The following is a 23,816-nucleotide window of genomic DNA, read 5'->3' on the forward strand; positions in this document are numbered from 1 at the left end:
ATTTAATCCACTGCGGTTTGATCTACTCTGTGCACAATGTTTTATCTACTTATATAACACAATTTAGTATTCATTCACTGAAATGCTGGATTTACCAGTAAAATAAAAGGAGTGTTTGTGATTAATAGTTACTTCCTAAAATACCTAATGTTGGAAAAAACTAGATAATCACATCTTGGGCTGTGGGTCTTTCATACTGTACCTGGACACAGAGTGGTGCAAGTTATTTTTTGGACACTTTGGCCCTCACAGAAGGCACCACCATTGAGTGGGGCAGGGTTGGTGCAGGTCCTTGTACGCTTCTGATAGCCTCTTCCACAGCGACCGTTACACACTGACCATTCAGTCCAGGTAGACCAGCCGCCATTGACTGAAAGGTGACAGGTGACAAAGAGCATTCAATAAACACAAATCCCCCTTTTTTAGCCACTGTCTTTGTCAAAGTCCAAGAAATACCATTGAATGAAAAGTCCTTTCAGTTTCCTGTACTATGGCTACTGTGGATTTAAAATGGCCCTCCTCTTCATATAGACCCAATGAGCATTCATATAGCTTCATATAGCAGCAATGAGCATTGATTTATCTTTCTATAATTGCAATCACTGTAAGATCAAACCGTGCATCTTGAACTTTGTAAGCCAAAATATATGCATCCTGAAAGCTGCATACTATTCCACAGCAAGATAATACAGAGAGGATAGTGACTGTATGATAACTAGCATTCAGATGTATCCGTCATCTATGCTCCTCTCTTTTCGGATGTGGTCTATCAGAAATTTAACTCGTTACTTTCCTCTCTTCACAGCAATGGTTCACAGAATGCTAAGACAAGGGTATCCCTCGTTCACCAGCCCCGATGAGAGCCTTGCCGACAAAAGATGAGGAGTCCACATGACAGGTACTCAGCCTGTTGGGCTGCTCAGAATGAACTCACCAGTTATACTATTCACCCATGATTTTAGGAAGATGGTTACTGTTTACCCTTTCTGTTATGAACCTTGATATGTGACACACATGGAGAACAAGACGGACAGGGACCACCAGTACTGCTCCATACTGTGTAGCCATACTGACAAGCATTTAAACTGCTCAGTTTTCCTAATCCCTTAATTTTATAGTATTCCCAGTCACACCACAGGACTAAAATATCCCTGGGAGTGAGATAGGGTGACCAGATGTCCCGATTTTATAGGAACAGTCCCGATATTTGGAGATTTGTCTTATATAGGCGCATATTACCCCCTACACCCAGTGCCGATTTTTCATACTTGATATCTGGTCACCCTAGAGTGAGAACACGGGTGATGGCTGCTCCCCAACGCAGGTCTCCCGATTCTGCCCCCACCTGCATGGCCCACTCTCAGTAAGTGTTTCAGCTACAGCTTAAATTATGCTTTTAGAGAGTCTAACTCTGTGTGTTGGAAAAATTTGTGTATGGTGAAATTTGTCCCATGTCTACACATTAAAGTATTCACCACAATCACAACACAGAATGCTTATGCCGTGTCCCTCCTCTGCCTCACAAATGCAGCTAATCAACTCTATTCAGCTAGTTTGCTATAGAACTGAACTAAAAAGCCCTCATTGTAACTTTAGGGATGCAACTGCTTACAATTAAGCATAACTGCTACCCTGGCTATGAAGTGAATGCTCAGGGTAATCATAGGGGTTTTTTTTTTCCACTTGTCTGTCCTGTAATTAAATTGATTGTAATGAACAACAGGACAATCAGCTGATGTATCATTAGAGCAGCTTCTGTCCTTATGGATACATTCTGCCTCAAATATACCAAGATGAGATAACTGGCTCTATGGATGAGGGGAAAGCAGTGGACGTGTTGTTCCTTGACTTTAGCAAAGCTTTTGACATGGTCTCCCACAGTATTCTTGCCAGCAAGTTCAAGAAGTGTGGGCTGGATGAATGGACTATAAGGTGGATAGAAAGTTGGCTAGATTGTCGGGCTCAACGGGTAGTGATCAATGGCTCCATGTCTAGTTGGCAGCCGGTATCAAGTGGAGTGCCCCAAGGGTCGGTCCTGGGGCCGGTTTTGTTCAATATCTTCATAAATGATCTGGAGGATGGTGTGGATTGCACCCTCAGCAAGTTTGCAGATGACACTAAACTGGGAGGAGAGGTAGATACGCTGGAGGGTAGGGATAGGATACAGAGGGCCCTAGACAAATTAGAGGATTGGGCCAAAAGAAATCTGGTGAGGTTCAACAAGGACAAGTGCAGAGTCCTGCACTTAGGACGGAAGAACCCAATGCACTGCTACAGACTAGGGACCGAATGGCGCGGCAGCAGTTCTGCAGAAAAGGACCTAGGGGTTACAGTGGACGAGAAGCTGGATATGAGTCAACAGTGTGCCCTTGTTGCCAAGGAGGCCAATGGCATTTTGGGATGTATAAGTAGGGGCATTGCCAGCAGATCGAGAGACGTGATCGTTCCCCTCTATTCAACATTGGTGAGGCCTCATCTGGAGTACTGTGTCCAGTTTTGGGCCCCACACTACGAGAAGGATGTGGAAAAATTGGAAAACCTCCAGCGGAGGGCAACAAAAATGATTAGGGGACTGGAACACATGACTTATGAGGAGAGGCTGAGGGAACTGGGATTGTTTAGTCTGCGGAAGAGAAGAACGATGGGGGATTTGATAGCTGCTTTCAACTACCTGAAAGGGGGTTCCAAGGAGGATGGCTCTAGACTGTTCTCAGTGGTAGCAGATGACAGAACGAGGAGTAATGGTCTCAAGTTGCAGTGGGGGAGGTTTAGGTTGGGTATTAGGAAAAGCTTTTTCCCTAGGAGGGTGGTGAAACACTGGAATGCGTTACCTGGGGAGGTGGTGAAATCTCCTTCCTCAGATATTTTTAAGGTCAGGCTTGACAAAGCCCTGGCTGGGATGATTTAGTTGGGGATCAGTCCTGCTTTGAGGACCTCCTGAGGTCCCTTCCAACCCTGATATTCTATGATTCTAAGAGCAATAACTTCACAGGAGGCAGACCTAGTTTTCAGCTTAGGCTATTTTATGGGGGCAGAGGGGAACGTGGATGTAGAGTAAGGCAATGAGGAGACAGGGCCATCACACTTCATCTGGATAAGGGCCACATTGGCAGCCTGGCCATGCTAATTAAGATAGCGCATTACAATTGGGAACTTGTAGTTTCCACTGACCTCACTTCTGAATCTGCACCAAAGATGGTGGCAGCTGCATCACAGAACTACCCAGACCACTTCTGCCCTTGAGGCTGCACTTTGATCAATGTGCAGAAGGACAGTGCCTCACTTACCATAGACAATTACAGTGGCAGTAGTGCTTTTCCTCTTGGCGACGATGTTTTTGGCGACACAGGTGTAATTAGCTGTGTCAGAAAGACGTGCCTGCTTGATGATCAGGTTGTGATCGATGGTGATGTAAAAATTCCGATCTTCAACGGGATCAATCACCTCTTCATTTTTCAACCACTCCACCTAAAAGTTTACCAGAGACACAGTAAGGTTATCAGTCATCACCATGCCAATCCACAGAGGCTTTAACCTCTAGATGTGTGCAATATTCGATTACTTTGCTCCTGCCAGAAACTGCTGTAAACCAAAGTACACTGCGAAGGACTCATCTGCTGAATGTTGCCTATTCTGCCAATATCAGATTGCACTGAAATGAGAAGGTAGCCATCATGGAGTACAGCGTTCATTTCTTCCCCCATCTCACAGCTTCTTCTGCCATCAAAATGTTCAATGCTTTTTTTTCAAAGGCTGCCCCTGTTGTATATAACCAAATAGTTAATGCAGAATTTCAATATCTGATGGACAGTGTGAGGGACATAGATGTTGACTTTCCTTTAAAACCTTGTCTAAAATTGGGGATGTAAGGGAAAATATCTCCCACTGGTGCACTAGCGAGCACCCTAATGTATTTATTTGTTTAGCTAAACCCTTTTCTCTGTCTTATTTGTTTAGATTGTAAGCTTTTGGGGGCAGGGATAGTCTTGTCTGTGCCTGAAGAGTGTCTAGCACAATGGGGCTTGGAGCTCAGTTGTGGTTCATGGGTGAAACTGTAATAAGAACATAAGAACGGCCATACTGAGTCACACCAAAGGTCCATCCAGCCCAGTATCTGGTCTACCGACAGTGGCCAATGCCAGGTTCATCCCCCAGAGGGAATGAACCTAACAGGTAATGATCTAGTGATCTCTCTCCTGCCATCTATCTCCACCCTCTGACAAACAGAGGCTAGGGACACCATTCCTTACCCATCCCGGCTAATAGCCATTAATGGACTTAACCTTAATGAATTTATCCAGTTCTCTTTTAAACCCCGTTATAGTCCTAGCCTTCACAACCTCCTCAGGCAAGGAGTTCCACAAGTTGACTGTGCGCTGAGTGAAGCAGAACTTTCTTTTATTTGTTTTAAAACTGCTACCCATTAATTTCGTTTGGTGGCCCCTAGTTCTTATATTATGGGAACAAGTAAATAACTTTTCCTTATTCACTTTCTCCACACCACTCATGATTTTATATACCTGTATCATATCCCCCCTTAGTCTCCTCTTTTCCAAGCTAAAAAAAATAAAAATAATGATAATCAAACACCCCAAATGTGAGGAAATTTATCTATTTTCTCTTTATAGTGATCAGAAGAGGGACAGTTACCAGGGGACTGAGGAATACTGAAGAATAGAAAATTGCTTATTTTTCTCCTTCTTTATGTAAAGTATATTTTCAAAAAATATTTCTGTGTTAACGACATATGATTTCATTGGTTACACAGAAAAATATTTGTAAATGTGATTTTTATCCAGACAACATTCCTTTTACTGCTAAAGAAACACTCCATTATCCTACAGCTGACGGCTGTGAGCCACTCTAGCATAAACTGGCTGAACATTCAGTGGCTTGTTTTTATTTGAACTAAGAGTGCTTTAGAGGAAGGGACGGGGGCCCTGGATGGATCAAAGCAGTGCCTTCACATCACTAGATCACTTCAGCTTGTGCCCAGAATTTAATTAAAGGAAGAAAAACAAAAACAAAAATCAACCCATTGGAACTAAAAGGTGCTAACTGCCAAGACAGGCCTGATTTGTACTGACAGACCACTACTTTTCCAAAGGTATTTGAACAACTGCCCAACCATCAACAAGACTGGAAACCAACAAAGAGCCCTCCTCCATATGACAGCCATACAGACCACTGTGACCAGTGGTGAGAGTTATTAGGGCCCCTCCTAGTTTTAGTCACATGGGGCTCAATTCATTCCTGTGTAGAGCTGGTCAAATACCGCAAAACAGAGTGTTTGTGCATATGTTTGAATTCTGATTGCCTGTTCAGCTTGACCACCTTCATTCACTTTTCTATTCAATGAGTGCAAATATCTGCATAAGAAGGTTTTTGGCTTCACTAATGTTAGAGGCATCTTTGGGTTTTTTGTGCAAATACCCAGATTCAGCTGAACATGCCTATTCAGATGCAAACAACCATATATGCTGTTCATCAATTGTTATTCTCGATATTAGAAAGCTTTAGCCATCTAGTCATAGACAAAGGCAATACCATGTGATTTATGTGGCCAATCACCACAAACAGCATGTGGTGAAAGTGGACCAGTCACCAACAAGCCATAAGCTATTTTCATTCATTTAAACTGTCTAACAGTCACTAGTAGCAAATATACGTGTGTAAATATCGACAATTTTGTTTGCAAATCTTTTGCAAATAGAAGAGAGGGATAAATTCTAGGTTCAATCTGTGGAACCAAGACTGGGGCAAAGTCTGAATGGAGTGAGGCTCACTGATAGAAAAACCAGGGGATAACACAAATGACAAAGTGGGAGGGTGTATTAGAGTGACCAGATGTCCCGATTTTATAGGGACACTCCTGATTTTTGGGTTTTTTTCTTATGTAGGCTCCTATTACCCTCCACCCCCATCCCGATTTTTCACACTTGCTGTCTGGTCACCCTAGGGTGTATGGCGAGTGGGTCCAACAGGAAACCTGATTAAGCTAATCTCCAAGGTGCCTCTGCCAGCAGGCCTCTTCTACAATCCCAGGCAGAATTTAAAGCTGGTTGAACCCTTTGGGGAGGGCAGGAGTATCCACCCTCTTTTCAGGTTATGAACCCAGTAGTGCAGAGGGATGGTAAAACCTTTGGAATGGGATATAAAAAAAACCCTATAAATTTCGGTTTAGTCGGAAAATATGTGTAGAGTCTAACATATACTAAAACTCTCACTATTCAGTGTGTGTGTGATGGGAGGGGCAGGCCAACCTGCCTTCCCATGGATATTCCACACCATCAAATAGGAGAGCAGAGAAAGTCGGGAGAAACTTAATGGAGAGCTGCTGTAGTTCTTATGCTCCTGTGCAAATATGCCACTGCACCTGCAGGCCCCTGACTAAGGCCTCTAACTATGAATAATTTGATTGTATCTACCTGAAATGACTGAGAGAGAGAGAGAGAGAGAGACAGTGCACTCCTCCTCAACCTCCAGATTTCTTGGTGAAAAGTTGCTTTAAATATATTGTTATTTATATAAACACTTCCAGCAAATAGGTTCAGATCGCAACTCACTTTAGAGTTGCATGTTTTCCACTGCCTTGTTTTATTCTGGTTGAATAAAAATAAAGTGATTAAATATGTACATGGGTGTGTCCACACACTCAGATAATATATGTCATTGTTTAGTATTTAGAGTTTTATACATTTTATTATTCAAAAAATGTAATTTAATTAATAAAGTTCACCTGATCTATTCCCATTTAGCAATTTTTCGTTTTTCCATATATAAGACACACTTCTTCCGCCAGTCAGACCATGTCATATTGTCATTCACTGACTTCTTCTTGCCTCCACATAAGGTTCAAAACTTCCAAGGCTCTCTAACTGCTGTCTCTCTTACAACTCCATCTTCACTTTTGCTACATCTTCTCTCCTTTTTACATTCCTCACCTGTCCTCTAACTGCATCCGATGAAGTGAGCTGTAGCTCAAGAAAGCTTATGCTTAAATAAATTGGTTAGTCTCTAAGGTGCCACAAGTCCTCCTTTTCTTTTTGCGGATACAGACTAACACGGCTGCTACTCTGAAACCTGCTCTCTTTTCTGTTTTTCCACTTTCCCATTTAAACCTCCTTTTACACCAACCTATACTCTTGAAATAGCCTCACACTCCCTCTTTCAAAAGCCTTCTTCAAAGCTAGTTCTTTTGCAAATCTTCCGTGCTTATCTCTGCACCAACAATGGCACCTTCACTGTTTGGCAAGGAATCCAGACCATTCTTCACAATCTAATTTATACTTTGTAAAAAAATCGTCTGGGTTAGAGTTGGTTGAAAATTTTCTGTCTAAATCTTCTTTTCAATGAAAAGTGAAAACTGTATGGAACTTTTCCCTATTGGTTGTAATTTTTCATTTTCAGTGAAATATATTGAATTTTTTTCAGTGGGGGAATAAAACACTATCACTTTTTAAATCCCCTATCCTTTTTTTTCCTTTTTCTGAATGTCTGTGTAAAAAGTGAGAGTTATTTTCCCCCCACCAAACCTAAATAAAAATGTTGTATGTATAAATAAATAAAATCAATGGTCATGGAAAATTTCAAACAAAATGAAATGTTTTCATTGCTTTTAAACAATGTTATGAAATATACTTAGTTTTTTCAGCCTGTTCCAGTCTGAATATTACATCATAAGCTGTTTGGGGCTGAGACCGAAATCACTGGATCCTCTTATACAGTGCCCTTTAATTAAATAATTGTAATTTCACTATCAATAGGGAAGTTAAATGGCCCACAAGTCTTCAAGATGGAAAATGGATATAGCAATGGCCTTAGAAAAGTGTGTGTGTGTGTGTGTGTATATATATATATATTCTATTTTGCTTGAAACTTTCCCTTAAATTATTATAATTGTCCTAGTCCCATATATTACACAGTACAGGCAGGGGTATTGTAATGTCATCGCAGTAAGTATGAAGAATCTTAGCTCCCCAGCTGCAATGGTGCAGAGTAACAGACTTTGGGTATGTTCTTTCAATCAAAAGACGCATCAACTCCATAGAGACCCTTCTCAATCTATCTCAAGTCAATATTTTAGAAAACAGCACACTGTTTTGTAAGTAACAGTTTTATTAACAAGAGCTAGTGATACCCAACCCAATTGCAAGGCTGTTAGTTTGAATGTGTTCGATTGCCTTCTCTTCATTTGTTTCCAAAGGAAGACCCAGTAATGCAAACAAAGACCCTATCCTGCAGTGGGCTTGATTTAAAGTGCCAATCTTCCAGAGCATTTAAAAAAACTGGTGGTGCAAAAAGTGCTGGAGAAATGGGAGAGAGAGAAAGAGAGAGAGAGAGAGCGCGCGTGCGTGCGTGCGCACAACAGTTTGGAAACCATTCTGTCACAACAGCATTCACGTTTTATTTTCCATGGAAGATCTAAGCTTTTCTCAATAATCTGCATTTCCTTGGCAAGAAGCCTGAAATTGTTCCTTCCCCTCCCCCCCTGTTTCTTCCTTGGTGTTCAGCCAAATTGAGTCCTCACAGGAATCAAGTATAATCAAGACGGACAGCTTCCCATTCAGTCAGTGGCAATGTTTGTTCCCTGCATCACCCACAGGTCAAGGCTGCATACATCTAGATTGAGAAACAAGCCCAAAGCTCACTTCTCTGCACTCCTCCTTTTAGACATCAGCTTACTCTCTGTATCCCACACAGACAAGTGTGGTCTTTCTGCTTTTTTAAAACGTATTTCTGTGATACCAATACAGGACTGCAAAGCTGAGATTCTACAAAATGCTACCTATGTTAAAAAAATGAATCACTTATTGCTCCTCTTTCTGTGGTCTGCATACTGCTACCTATGTTAAAAAAATGAATCACTTATTGCTCCTCTTTCTGTGGTCTGCATGCTGCTCGCAAAACTGTACATATCTTTATTCAGTCTCGACCTCTGATGAGACAATTCTGATTCGACTAAATCAGAGCGTCAGAGATAAATCCCCTTTCGTTGCTGCAAAACATAAGATCATATGAGACTAGGACTGCTATACCAGAACAAACCAAAGGTCTCTCTGTCTGGTTCTGTACACAGCCTCTGGCTCTTCCCCAAATCCCTCAAAGGAAAAAACCCTCTTCACATAATGCCCCAGCAAAATTTACTCCAAGTATAACACGTAATGTGCAAAGCAGAAAGGATTTCTTAGTCTCTGTTACACTCAAAGTCTGAAAAATATAGTTTACCAAAAGCCTCAGCTGTCATGTCCCTGTTGCAGCATCACTGCTGATTAACTTGTGTGTGTCTAAACACAGTGTCCTTTCTAATCTTCGTGCCTTATTCATTATGGGAAGCTACAATCCACTATTTGTGACATCAACATTACATCAATGGGCGTGAAGTATCATGTCACCAACACCAGATTATCCTCATCACTGAAGGAAATGATCAGAGGATGGCTGGTTAGACAGGAGGTATACGTTATGTTTACACACACATTTTAGTAATCAGCAACAAGTAATGTGAAAGCCAAAAAGCACATGATTCCAATAATAATAAGCACATCTTGTGTTTTCTTGTTCAACACCACGTACAAATGTTAACTAATTAAAAACTTCTTATAACATCTAAATAAGGTTTTGGTTACCACACATTTTTACTTACTAATGGCCTAATGTTTCCAGAGTTGCTGAGCAGCTGCCACTGACTCCTGTGTTCAGCACCTCTAAAAATCAGGTGTGTGTGCGTGTGTGTCATCATCAGTGGTAAACAGACTTTATGAGAACACAGCTTATGTTCTCTTGTAAGCAGTAATTGAGCAACTGCCAAATATGCGAGGTAAGAGAATAGAGCAGAGTTGAGACAGTATAATTTATAGGTGACAGCAATTATTCATACTGTTATTATACAGGTTTTATCGATTCTTTGATTTGTAAATCATATCATTCCATCCATCTTTCCTCAAGGCGTTAGGTTGTTAACCTAATATATGCAGAAAGTCATCCAAATTTCTCTAATTTTATTCTCCTGAACCAGATTTCTAAAGTGAGTATTTGTTTTGCAACTCTGCTGATGAAGTACATTTACTGGCAGAAGTCACAAGGACTCTAAATAGATTTCTGTCTTAAAAATTCAGTAAATTAGAGAATGTCTCTAGCACTATTAATAATAAACATTTGAGTATTTTTATATATAAATAAAATTAGGCCATTAGTAACTAAATATGTGTGTGAACCAAAACCTCATATAAAAATAACATAAACATATGTGTGTAAGTATCACTGAAATCAATCAATCAATCAATCAATCAATCAGTGAAATAAGTTTGACTTCAATTTTCTGTCATCAAACCAGAAATCCTTCAATTTGGGACATAACCATCATGAACAGTAGAAGTTTTCCCATGTGGAGAGAATATCAATGGAAAATGTCAGTGATATAACACTCAATATTCTTCCACATTAGCCTTTCCTTACAAAGGAAAGGAAACTGTGAAATCCACGACAATTCACTCTGAGTTTGTAAGCTCCTTGGGGCAAATACTGTCATTTACTGTATGTTTGTACAGTGCGTAGTACAACAAGAACCTGGCCTGTCTGAGGCCTCTAGGTGCTAAAGTAAGATAAAATGTTAGATAATAATAAGAAATGCTGAAAGAAGTGCTGTGGTACAAAGAACATGTAAAGGTCTCCTGATTTTGACTATGACTCCTTATGTTCTTTGGATTTAATTTTCAGACCAGTGAGCACCATGACTGCCACCAACTCTATTTTATCTGTGTGCACTGTGTTGCTTCCAAACCTGTCATGACACCATGCTGTCACAGTGACTGGCTGAGGAAACACACAATCCGAAGCAACGCACCTTGCAGCTTATTCTTTCTCATTCTACTCCCTGGTGAGAGACAGATGCGTTGTCTCTAATTATTCACTGATTGGTATCGGGAGATATATTAACATAATTGGCACATTTGTTCTAATTAACAGAGGGAATCTGCCACATGCCACCCAACATGATATGTGAGACCATCAGCAAGAAAAACCCACAATAATCACGACGGCTATATCTCGGTGCTCGAATCAGGATGTTTTGAGCAGCGGACTAAAATAATGCAACACACATGGAAATGAGAGCATATGAAGTAGCGCAAGATTTCAGTGCAGACTACAAGAGGAGAGAGTACATTAATCAAACGTGATTATATAAATGGGAAAAGCTATTACAGGAGCCAATTACTGATACAAACTCAGCCATGCCAAGCTACTAGCATGATCGAGAGGCTGAAACCCCTTGGCAAGCTTTTTTGACTGGTTTAGAAACTGCTGGAGGTGGAAGCTTCACGACAGAAGATAAGAGATGGAAAAGGCACATACGGTCATCTAGACTAGATCCTCTGCCCTTGCCAATGCAGGATTGTTCCTCACAATTCTCTCTCTTGTGATTGTGGCAGCTGAAACAGCATTTTATTTTATTTTTTAAGTCTGCACTGGGTCGGATCCTGTCAGGTGCTCAGCCCCCCACAAACGTCACTGAAGACATTAGCCCCAATCTTGATGTCATTAATTTAGTTCTTACTTAAGCAAAACTCTTGATTTCCAGGAACAAAATTCAAGGACTGCAAGATTTGGCCTCTTGACTTCAACGAGAGATTTGCTTGACTAAAAACAGAATCAGACCCAGAGGATTTGGCACCACTGGATTGCTGGCTGCTCAGCACCTAACAGGAACTACCGAACATTTTCCAACCTACTGCCTGAACCGTGCAATTTCTTGCTAGTATCTGGGCTCCCTTATTATGCAGTCATAGAGACAGAATAAAATGATATTGCTCTCCTGAACAGTATCTCTACAGAACTTGCATTTCTTCCAACGCTCATATTTTAATCACAGCTCTACGCACCCTTACCAGAACCTTTGGTCTGGGAAAGTAGGGTACGCATGAGTTACTACAACAGTCAGACCATAGAGAGACTTAGCTTGTACCATAAAGACATTAATCACAAGTGTAGGTCTGCTGATTAAAATAAAAAATATATATACACTGGTGAAATAAACTACCAGTCTGTACCGAGCATGAGACATCCAAGTGAGAAACTCAGACCCTCAGAGATTTCTGAGGAGTCACTGAGCTAACAAGTATTCTAGTTATCTTGAGAGTTCAATGCCTCTTTGAAGACTACTGATATTTAATGTTTGGATTTGGTTTCAAATCCATGCTTTCATCCTACCAACTGCCCACTAAATAGGATGCTGTTCTTTGTGTGCTAGTGACAGGAAATGGATTTCTACACTTTTTTTTTTTAAAGGTGATCTCCAAAGAGGCTGAAATTACAACTATGAGCGACTGCAAAACACATACCAGGAATAAGACAGCAAGCACAAACCACAGTGACATTTTATTCAGTTGTCATTATTTCTGCTTCTATTGCCAATAAGGGGGATTTGTTTTCCTGCTGTGGAAACACTTCCTTAATTGCACATATGTCCAGCTCACTGCTTGAGTACTAAAATCTATACAGAGTGTGCTGTCGAAGCGATATAAATTCTAGCTGGTTTTGAGAATGTTACAACTTTGCTTTAAGTACTACATGGAGGTGAACTTTTATTAAAAAAAGCCTCACAGCTGAAGATGGACTAGACGGCTCAGGTAATGGGATATGGAAAACTTCACTGTTAGGTTTATGGATACAGTAGAACCTCAGAGTTACGAACACCTCGGGAATGGAGGTTGCTCATAACTCTGAAACGTTCATAACTGAACAAAACGGTATGGTTCTTCTTTCAAAAGTTTACAGCTGAACATTGACTTAATGCAGCTTTGAAACTTTGCTAAGCAGAAGAAAATTGCCGGAACAACCGATCGAAAAGGGACTGGGTCGAAAAGGGACCCTGGCAGCTCCGGTCAGCTGTGCTGATCGAGCTGCTAAAATTCCAGTTGGCCCCAGGGGCTAAGGCAGGTTCCCTGCCTGGCTCCGTGTGGTTCCTGGAAGTGGCGGCATGTCCTCCAGCTCCTAGGTGGAGTGGCAGATGGTGGGTTCTGTGCACTGCCCCCACCCGTAGGCACCATCCTAAGCGCCGGTTCCACAGATCTCATTGGCCTGGAACTGTGGCCAATGAGAGCTGCGGGGGCAGTGCCTGCAGGGAGGGGCAGCACGCATAGCCCCCTGGCCAACCCTCTGCCGAGGAGCTGGAGGATATGCTGCCACTTCCCGGGAGCTGCGTGGACTTCCTTTGTCCCCATGAAATGCCGGCGCCGCCTGAGGTCAGCACTGCCTGGAGCCCACACCTCCTCCCACATCCCAATCTCTGTCCCAGCCCTAAGGCCCCTCGTGCACTCTGAACCCCTCGGCCCCAGCGTGGAGCCCCCTCCTGCACTCCAAACCCCTCATCCCCGGCCCCACCCCAGAGCCCGCATCCCCAGCCGGAGCCCTCACTCCCTTCTGCACCCCAACCCTCTACCGCAGCCCAGAGCTCCCTCCTGCACCCTAAACCCCGCATCCCCAGCCAACCCTAGAGCCTGCACCCCCAGCTGGAGCCCCTCACCCCATCCTGCACCCAACCCTTTGCCCCAGCCTAGAGCCCCCTCCTGCATCCCAAATCCCTGGCCCCACCCCAGAGCCTGCACCCCCAGCCGGAGCCCTCACCCCGTCCCACACTCCAACCCTCCCATCCCGAAAATGAGCAAGTGAGCGAGGATGGGGGAGAGTGAGCGAGGGTGGGGAGGGGAGCTGGCAAGAAAGGAGGAGGAGCCATTTTATCACAGATTGCCAGCAAGGGAACAGTGTGGGAGCTCTGATGTTAGAACACTAAGTACTAGCACTCACACCACCCGGTTTGAGCACTAACCCTGGAGAACGTACTTCCCCAGGAAGGAATCGTGTAAAATACTGTGGCTAGAAAACGTTGTGAATGCCACTGAAAGTTCCAGTTGTACAAGCTACGTTAATGGTAATCAACTCATATACTTCAGAGACTAAAAGAACTATATCCTGCAGGGATCAGGGGTTCTGGTCATTGTGCCAAAAGCATGAAGTGATGGACTAATCTTCTGGGGGAGCAGGGTAATCTGGCTCTAGGGTATGGGACCAGTGCATTTGGAAATATTGCTAATAGCTGTTGTGTTTACATTCTCCTACGTTATAAATCTTCTAAAAATATACATAAAAACCTGCTGTTATTAACTGGAGGCCATGAAGGAAAGTGGTGCCAGGCAGCTGTACTTTGATTCCCAGAGCCATCTTGGGCAGCACAGGGCAGGGTAATGAGAGAGAAATGCCTGGCGGCATGCACCTCACTGCTTCTTTTAAAAAAGATGCACATCATAGTATTCGCAGAGGGTACGTCTACACTGCAGCTGTGAGCCTCCCAACCTGGGTAGACAGACTTGTGCTGGGGGAACTGGGGCTAGCATGCTAAAAATAGCAGGGTTGACATTCCGGCTTGGGCTCTCAAGCCTAGAGCACACTAGCTCAATCCTCACCAGTACGAACCTATCTTGGCAGGCTTGCTCGCAGCTGCATGTAGACATGCCCAGAGAGATGAGAGGCCTGGCTGTTTCTCCAGACCAACAGACCAGGCCTATTGTGGCTGTGAAGCATTCACTGGATTATAACACTTTTTAAAGCTAGGGACAAATTCTTCCCACGCTTACACCAATGCATCCCCACAGGCTGCCAGTGGATTTGCACTGGTGTAAACGAGGGAGGACTTTAGCCTCTGGAGTGAATTCTTGCCCTGCTACTGCACTGCGGGCAAGGAAAGAGGCTGTCTATGCCCTTATCACCTATTTGCACAACTGAAAGTAGGAGCTTGGGAATTTGCCAACAGTCTGTGTTGGCACTTGGTAAGTAAAGGAAGAGGGAGAGATGTGCCTCCTTACATGCCACAGATCAACTTGGCCCCTTTCAGCCTCTCTCTTATTGATACCTGACCCACAGGTAATTCCATCATGTAACACAAGGGACCACAAATGACAATGCCATTTCCCAGCTGATCCACATCCATGGCCATCAACTCTCTGTTCTCCTCCCTACAAGCTCACTTTACTGCAGGGAATATAAAATACTGCTTGGATGACAATGAGCTTGCATGGAAATGCATACACATGAAGTTCTAATTAAGGAATAACTGCAGCAAAACATAAGCCCTCTCATGAAACAAAGCAAACAGCAGTCATATTAATAATCAATTGGATGGAGCAGCCACCTGATGCTGCCTATTTGGAGAAGTCCCTAGTTGCCACCAGCTTTTTGCTCAGGCAAAACCAGCTGAATAAAGTCTACGCCACACTCATTTTGACTCGGCAAAACAACTCCTCCATGTGCCACTTGACTCCTTGATGGTTTTTTCTCTCCCCTTCCTAATTAAACATGCAAAGATAGATAAATATAATGCCAGTTTTTAAGCTCAGCTGGGTCACCAAGTTTGTATGCTGTGTCCAATTATAATTAGAAAAGCAATTATCTCCTTGTTGAAGGTGCAGCAAATCACACATTTCAATGCAAAACTTCATTTAGCTGCTTATGGCATATTAACTAATCTTACATCTCATTGATGTTTTGATCTATAACCTATTGCAAGGAGCTAATTTGATGGGGCTGCATGTCTCTGAGTCTATTTCTCACTCACAATATGATACTGAACATAAATTAAATATATGATATGATAAAGAACAAATTAAATGAGCAAAGGGATTAATTGCTAATAATTCTGCTGCGTTACCTTGGGAGAATCCCAGTATGTGCCCCTATCAAGAATGTGCTCCTTTCTTGGCTTTTCAGAGATGCCAAATAGAGTCCACATGCCAAGAAGAGGCAGAAATAATGCTGAGGCTTCAGATGGAATCCACAGGATTGGAACTGGTTGATCTTCAGAAGTGCTACACGCCTGCAGATCTCATTGATTTTGACTGGAGTTCAGGGTTCTTAGCATCTCCGAAAATAAGGCCCCTAATGCCTAGTGATAGTCAAATGCAAATCTCAAAAAGTCTTATTTGTTTAAATAAGCATCCAACAGTTCAGACGCTCTTTATCTGATCATCTTTTATCTCGGTATAATCCGGTGTCTCAATTGAGGAAAGTCGCAATATAATGTGGCACCAATACAGAGCAATGGATTTTGCAGCTTCTTTTCTCATTCCTCTCCCAGATGATTTCAATAGAGTTACACCAGGAATTAATTTGCCCCTTTAGTTATGTGCAGAAATATCATAAGAATCTCGCTTATGATATTTTAGCATTTCCACTGCTTGTCTGGGGCACAGACAGGAAATAGCCAACTCTTACCCAGACATTGCAGAACTCTAGAAAGGTTTGGTGTGAGTTTGGTTCTAAAATTTGATGTGCTCCATGTGGACTGGTTTCCCATCCTTACCGAAGCCCTAATGCACACAATTAAGGATTGCTTTGGAGGCACTGCAATGCTTTGGAAACCTAGAAAGAGCCAGAGCTGTTGCTTTTTTGTGTTTTTTTGCCATTTCGCTGCTCATTTTCCCTACTGTGTCAGTTCTCCTTCTGCAACCTGCCAGAGTGCAGCTGGCATTACTGCTGTTCTTAGTTGGTGGTCAGGGTATACAGCCACAGAGAAGTTGATTTGATTTCCATAGTGACTGAACAAATCATCCGTTGCCTTTCCTGGTCCCCAGTGAGCAAGCAGGATGAATTTTGCTTCAGACCTTCAGAGCATTGTGTTGCAACACACACCCTTGTATTTGGATCTTGGGCTTTTTAAGTGTCTACAGTTTCAATCTACTCTAATGCACATGATGCCTTAGTGGAGCTGAAGCACTGGTAAGTGCTGCTTTAAAAGCTTTGCTCCCTCATCTCTGCCTTAGTCTTTCTTCCTCCCTGGGGGAGGGGGCGAGGGGCTGGCATAAAAACTGTGACATGGCTCAAACCTACTAAAAACAAAAGGATCTGTCCTGCCATTGATCCATAGGGGCTTGATGTGGTTAACTGCCATTTACCATGCTTGGAATACATGTCTAAATCCTCTTTGCAATGACAGGGATATATTCTCTATCCTCCTAACAGTGGGTTGTTTCCCGCACTTCATAATACAAGTTAAAAGAAAGAGAAAAAAACAAAAGTAAAACAATTCAGTGACAGGGTTATACAGTAATATCACTGTGAATTATGTTACCTGCAACACAGGACTTTTTTTAAACTATTCACCATTTCGAAAACTGGAAAAATGCAAGAAAATGTGGGTCGCCAATTGCTCTGTATTGGACAGCATGGTAATCTGTCTCTGGGGCACAGAAGCAGTCCCTGTAATGAGGAATAATTTGAGGTACTCTTGTCTGCCTCATCGAATCTGGAAACATTGCTAATAGCTGTTGTGTTTACATTACCCAGACAGACTTGGGATGTCAGGAATCAAAACATTATTTCTATAATGTGAGAGAGCCTAACAGCTGATTGCCTGCCTTCCTGGAGTCCTTTCTTTCTCGGTTAACTATATCACCATATCAGAAAGTTCTCCGAACAAATAAATGAAGTCTTAAACAAAGAACACATTCATCTCTAAATTAAAATAATCATGTAATCCTTCAACCCACCAAGTTACCTTTCATCTTCCCATTTTTTTAAATTTATCACACCAGCTGCAGCAAGTGCCAGTAATAAAGTGTCACATTAAGGTATTCCTATTCATTAGTGTTCAGGCCTTTGTTCTTTTAATAGCGCTGGAAAGAGTCTACAAAGAAGCTGCATTAGGCTGCTCTCCAATCTGGGTGACTGATCTCCCTCCTGACTTCAAAAGTGAGAAGGGGGAGGGGAGGGGGAAGAAACATTAAGAATCGTTCTTTTGAATGTCAGACAGGGTATATGACTCCTGAGCCTGCCAAGTGTGAATTGGTGTCTGCCCCGGCCATGGCACAAATAAGTTCCACAGCCAGTTAGCTTGCAGCCATGAATCTTTACTACCTAACAAAGTGAACTGTCTGAGAGTATGAAAAAGAGCAATTATTATATGGTCAGCTCACGGAGAATCTTTTCAGAGATCAGTTTCTTGGGATATGCTGCACTAAGAAGTGTACACAGGAACCAGGGCATATTAGCCTTTAAAGCAGTTCAGTGGAAGGAGGATACATTTAATCTGATTTAAGAAAAAGACAATTAAAAAGGCTAACGCTTCTTCCATAATGTTTGTGACAGAGACAAGTGCCCCCTTTCTACTCATCATGCTAACTCATGCTGTTTGTCTCTCCTGCACATAATCAGGCTTTCTGGGTTTTTTGATAGAAGAGATGAACTAGCTGTTAAGTCGCTGAGAGGTGCAGAGCATACATACTACACACATACTAACTGCCACTCATGAGGAAGCTCAGCTCCCAGTGAAGGTAATGCAGTCCCCACTATCCGAGAGCGTCTGCAATATAACATGCCCTGTTATAAATACACTTGTCAAGGCACAACAGTCGATTGGTAGGATGCTAAGAAGCAACAAAAGTTGATAAGTTCTTGAGGAAAGTCAACTGATTAATATCATGTCTGTCAGAGAGCTGGCTTGCCAGACTCAATCACTTTTTTGAGCTTCTCAGGATCTTAAAGAGGAAAGAAAACAACCTACTGAATAGTGTGTGTGTCTGTAATCTACTATGTTAATCATTCCTTCTGTTTGTGGGCATTTTTTTGCAATTCTGATTAGATCCAAGATCAAGTTTGATAGGGATGTAACACGTTAAGCATGATCTCCTGAGAAATCAGTCATCAACAGTGAATGACAACCACTTTGCTACTTAACCATGACAGCCTAACTTCTCCTAATGCAAATTGGCATCAATTTCTTCTGAGCATAGTAGAGAAAAAATGAGGAGAATTCTGATGAGGGAATTACCATCATTAACAATAATTTTTTCTACTAATCAGCAGAGTTGAATTTAGAATTTCAGAGGTCCCTCTGTGATTCTGAAACCCCACTCCTGTGAGGAACGAGGTCAAAGCCTTGTTCCACCAGCACCACCACCATGCTGAGGTGAGCTCCTTTTCACGGAGGAGCCAATCACTGCCTGTGTGCACAGTTTTTGCTAAATAGTGCAGGGTTACTCCTGCCAGTACGAAAACAGAGTACCCTTGCCTGTGTTTTTCATTGCTGTTCGATGGAACAGATAAGCCATGTTAGAAGATGGATTATTTTCCTTCACACCACACTGTTTCAGCTTTGGGAAGTCCCTTATCAGATCATGGCAGGGGCCCTCATACTGTGCTATGCAGTCTGTGTGTGAGTGTGTGCACACAAATGTGTGAGGAAAATTAAATACTGCAAATTAAAAATAAAATGTTTTAGTAAGACATGAAAGCCAGTTGCCTCAAGGACAGCAATTACTTTCACTTTAAAAAAAGACAAGAAAAAAAACAACAGGGTTGCATTCATAAATCCCACCAGGTATTTGTCCTACTGATGCGTTCTGATTTCATGAAAGAGAACAAAAAATAAAATTGAACTGCCTACGGCTCTGCCCAGTGGGGCATTCTAATTGACTCCAAAGTCATTAATCAGTTCCCAATCAATCTATTCTACCAGCAGCAGGCAGTTAGGTCTCCATTACCATCCATTCATCATGCCATACCCTAATTCACTGCACCATTAGCCACATATTAGGCCTCAGTTAGGACAACTAAGTGGCAATTGCTAGCGCAGGAAGCTGCTGTCACTCACCTCAGCTACTGGGATGCCTTCAGGTGGACGGCATTGGAGAAGGACTTCCTGTTCCAAAGACACTTCTTTCCCCAGGGGCTCCTGTTCAAAAGTCTTCCGGAGATCTAGTAAAAACCAAAAGCAAGTTGTGAAGTCATTAATTCTTGCAAAGATTTACAGATGATTGTAGTCATGCAGAATGCATGTTGGGGTCTTTCCAAGCAGACAGGAAGACACAATCACTGTACTGAAGAGACCCTCATCTAAAAAGACTGGAAAATATTTTCACTTCATTTTATCATGTTGGAGAACTTACATGGGAAAAGATTTCTTAGCAATTTTATTATTATGTATTATTTTTATTACTGTATGCCTAGAAGTCCCACTCACAGACTACAACCCTATTGTGCTAGGCACTATACAAACAGAACAAAAACAGAGCTTCCTGCGGCATATTCTTGTCAGAGCTGCTGCCGACTTGGTGTGCATCCATGCCACACCCAGTGCAGGGCTGTGACTACAAACCATAGTTTTGGAAAAATAGAAAAGACAGTGTGCATCACTACTACAGTGTGTTGTTTTTAGGGTTCTCAATAAAACCTTGCTTTCCAGGGGTCTTAAAACTATAGCAGGAAAACGTACCCTGAACTAGAAGTTGGTGTGGTCTAGTGGTTGGTGCAAGAAGGCTGGTAGTAAGGACTTACTAATTTTATTTCTGGCTGTGCTGAGGACTAGCTACCTGACCTTGAGAATGTTGACTCATCTCTCTGTTTGCTTCACCTCCTTAGGCCAGGTCTACACTACAGACCTATATCAGTATAAGTATGTGGCTCATGGGTATGAAAAATCCACACACCCCAGTTACATAGTTATACCAACTTAACCCCCTGTGTAGACAGCGCTATGTCCTCAGGAGAACTTCTCCCATTGAAATAGCTACAACCTCATGGAGAGGTGGATTAACTACGCAGACGGGAGATGCTCTTCCATCGGCATAGGAGCCGCTATAGCACTGAACATGAAAACAAGCTTTTAGTTTGCTCAGCATTAAAAGGATATAACACCACCTAGCTCAAAGGAGTGTTTGTGAGGTTTAATCCATTCATGTTGGTAAAGAACATTGAGTCCTTCAGAGTAACGGTGCTTCAGAAGTGCAATGCAGTCTCAGTTTTTCTTTTAGATTTTAAATAAGCAAAAATTAGTAACTGTATTTAGTTGAGTAAAATACAAAAATAGAGTTTAATGTTTAAAGCATCTATAAAGATACTCCCAAAGGAGATGCATTGCCTCCATACAGCAAATGTATTTAATATATTTTATTCAATATCTTCATAAATGATTTGGATAATGGCAGAGAGAGCACACTTATAAAGTTTGCTGATGATACCAAGCTGGGAGGGATTGCAAATGCTTTGGAGGACAGGATTAGAATTCAAATTGATCTTGATAAACTGGAGAAATAGTCTGAAATAGATTGGATGAAATTCAGCGAGGACACATGATGCAAAGTACCGCACTTAGGAAGGAATAATTAATTGCACAAATACAAAATGGGAAATGACTGCCTAGGAAGGAGTAGTGCAGAAAAGGATTTGGGGGCTATTGTGGATCACAGACTAAATATGACTCAACAATGTAATACTGTTGGAAAAGAAGCAAACAAGACACGAGAAGTAATTCTTTCACGCTGCTCAGCACCAATAAGGCCACAGCTGGAGTATTTTAGAGTGGTAGCCGTGTTAGTCTGTATCAGCAAAAAAAACAAACTAGAAGAACTCGTGGCACCTTGAAGGCTAACAAATTTATTTGGGCATAAGCTTTCATGGGCTAAAACCCACTTCATTGGATGCATGGAGTGGAAAATACAGTAGGAAGATAATCCTGGAGCATTGTGTCCAGTACCGGGCACCGCATCGTGGGAAAGATGTGGACAAATTGGAGAAAGTCCAGAGGAAAGCAACAAAATGATTAAAAGTTTAGAAAACATGACCCACACGGAAAGATTTAAAAAAATGGGTTTGTTTAGTCTGATGGACAGGAGAAGAAACAATGGGTTTAAATTGCAGGAAGGGAGATTTAGGTTACACATTAGGAAAAACTTCCTAACTATAAGGATAGTTAAGCACTTGAACAAATTACCTAGGGAGTTTATGGAATCTTCATCACTGAAGGTTTTTAGGAACAGGGTCAAGGTTAGTCTAGATAATACTTAGTCCTGCCTCAGTGCAGGGGACTGGACTAGATAACCTATCAAGGTCCCTTCCAGTTTTACATTTCTGTGAAACTATGATTCTACATCCAACATGTGTACATAAATACATTTTAGGAACTATTACAACAGGTTTTATTGTGCCCTAATATTAAAACTAGGAGATAATAGGAGACTGTAGTGTTAATAACAGTAGCATACTATCATAAATATCAAATAGTATAGTAATAATAAATCTCAGGTGTTCAGATACCACAATGAGCGCAGTATAACTTGATTAGATAGATAGATATTCCTAGGTCTTCCCTGGCATGTTGTTTTATGTCTTCCCACTTCCCTTCCAAACATTAAATGCAGATCTGAAGTTAACTTAACAACCTTTTAAACAGACATACACAAAATATATATAGAGAGAAATTATATATATTAGATATGTATACACACACACACACATTTATAAACAGGTGTATTGAGCTCATAAAACAAAGCTTTAATACTTACAAATTAAAATACATTACCCATAATGCGCAATAATTACATTTAGTACACAAAGAAGCTTTCTTCTGATTATTATAAACAGGTGGCACAGATAAGTGTGAGCAGTACGTGTTCCCCATCAAAAGTTTCATTAGAGTTTTCACCAGATGGGATTAATGCACATGAAGCTCCCCATTACTCACTGACTTGATATGCTGTAATATTTTGAAAACGCCACTGCATTCCAGTGGGTCAGTGATCTGCAAACTAAAAAATACTCGAAGTCCAGGTCCCTAACATAACAGAGGGTAATGTTCTCAAAGGCGCCATTAGAGACTATCAAGTAAATAATACTCATTTGAAAAAAGTACATAATTGTGTATTTACAAGATAGGGAGCTTTTCTACTCCATTCTGTCAACTTCATCCTGTGTGCTTAGAGCTTTATCCATCCAGAACTATATATGTCCTCCCAATCCATAGAGTCATCAGATAGCTGAAGACAGATACTGGTTGCGCAGTATGTTTAACTATCCAAGCATAAAGTTGGCTGGGGTGAAAAGCAAACAAACAAAAGTTCTAACTGAGGCTTTTTAGAAATGTTGAGGAGATGGAGAGCTCATGTAAGTGACTCTAGCACCCGATGTCCATCTAGATACATCCCACTGGCGTAGGACTGGGGCTGTTTCTGAGCAAGTCAGTTTTTTAATGAAAAAGGGCCTTTAAAAAAAAAACAACAAAAAACCCTTGTGAAAATATTTTGTCTTCCTTATAATTCTCCATTTGCTATTTTCTCATTCCAATCTTCATTTTCTTGCTGTTTGTGGTTTTAGAGGGTCTTCCCCCACCCTTATCAATTTTGATTGTCAGCTTAATCACATGGTGAGATTTTTCAAAACTGAGTATTTTCAAAACCCATATTTTTCAACTTTAAAACATGCCATTTTTGAAAGTTCTAACTGTTTGCAAAATGAGGTGGAAAAAAGGTAAAACACAGTCTCACAAGATTCCAGACTGAAAAATTTGGTCCATTTTGAAAACCAGAAGAATGAAACAATCTTCAGAAAATGTTGCAACTGAAAACAAACAAACAAAAGAGTCCACTCTAGTCAGGACTCTTGTCTGTGCAGAAACTCTGAACTGCTACAGCTCCTACGTCTGCAAGAGTTCCTTTCTGCAGTTCTCAGGGGGTCAGAGAAACTGGTCTGGCACCTCTTCCACCCCTAACCTTAGGATGAGTCATGTGAGGTAAAGGGAGGAGGGTACTCTCTTACCACATTCACTTTAGTAATATAGAGTATGTTTACACAGCAAAGGAAATCCCACGGCTGGCCTGTGCCAGCCACTTGGGCCAGCACTCGCGGTGCTGTTTCATTGCTGTGTAGACTTCTGGGCTTGGGCTGCAGCCCGAGCTCCCGGATCCATAAAATTTCTTCCAAGGCTGATTAGATCAGACAAGGATGAATCCATTTCTTATGCTAGGATGCTAGGGAACCAGCATGCCTCTTTT

The 23,816-nt window shown here is 41.8% G+C and overlaps 1 protein-coding gene across 1 annotated transcript in view; it reads right to left on the reverse strand.

Moving 5' to 3' along the window:
* UNC5C (unc-5 netrin receptor C) overlaps positions 1 to 23,816 on the reverse strand; it is a 351,092-nt gene that overhangs the window by 63,600 nt on the left and 263,676 nt on the right. Inside the window, exons 4-6 of the mRNA XM_077814388.1 lie at positions 19,643 to 19,746; positions 3,288 to 3,468; positions 203 to 370 (exon numbers count right to left, since the gene is read on the reverse strand). Coding sequence (XP_077670514.1) covers positions 203 to 370; positions 3,288 to 3,468; positions 19,643 to 19,746 — 453 coding nt within the window. The remainder of the gene's footprint in view (positions 1 to 202; positions 371 to 3,287; positions 3,469 to 19,642; positions 19,747 to 23,816) is intronic.

This window comes from Eretmochelys imbricata, chromosome 4 (genome assembly GCF_965152235.1).
Source record: "Eretmochelys imbricata isolate rEreImb1 chromosome 4, rEreImb1.hap1, whole genome shotgun sequence".
NCBI lineage: Eukaryota > Metazoa > Chordata > Testudines > Cheloniidae > Eretmochelys > Eretmochelys imbricata.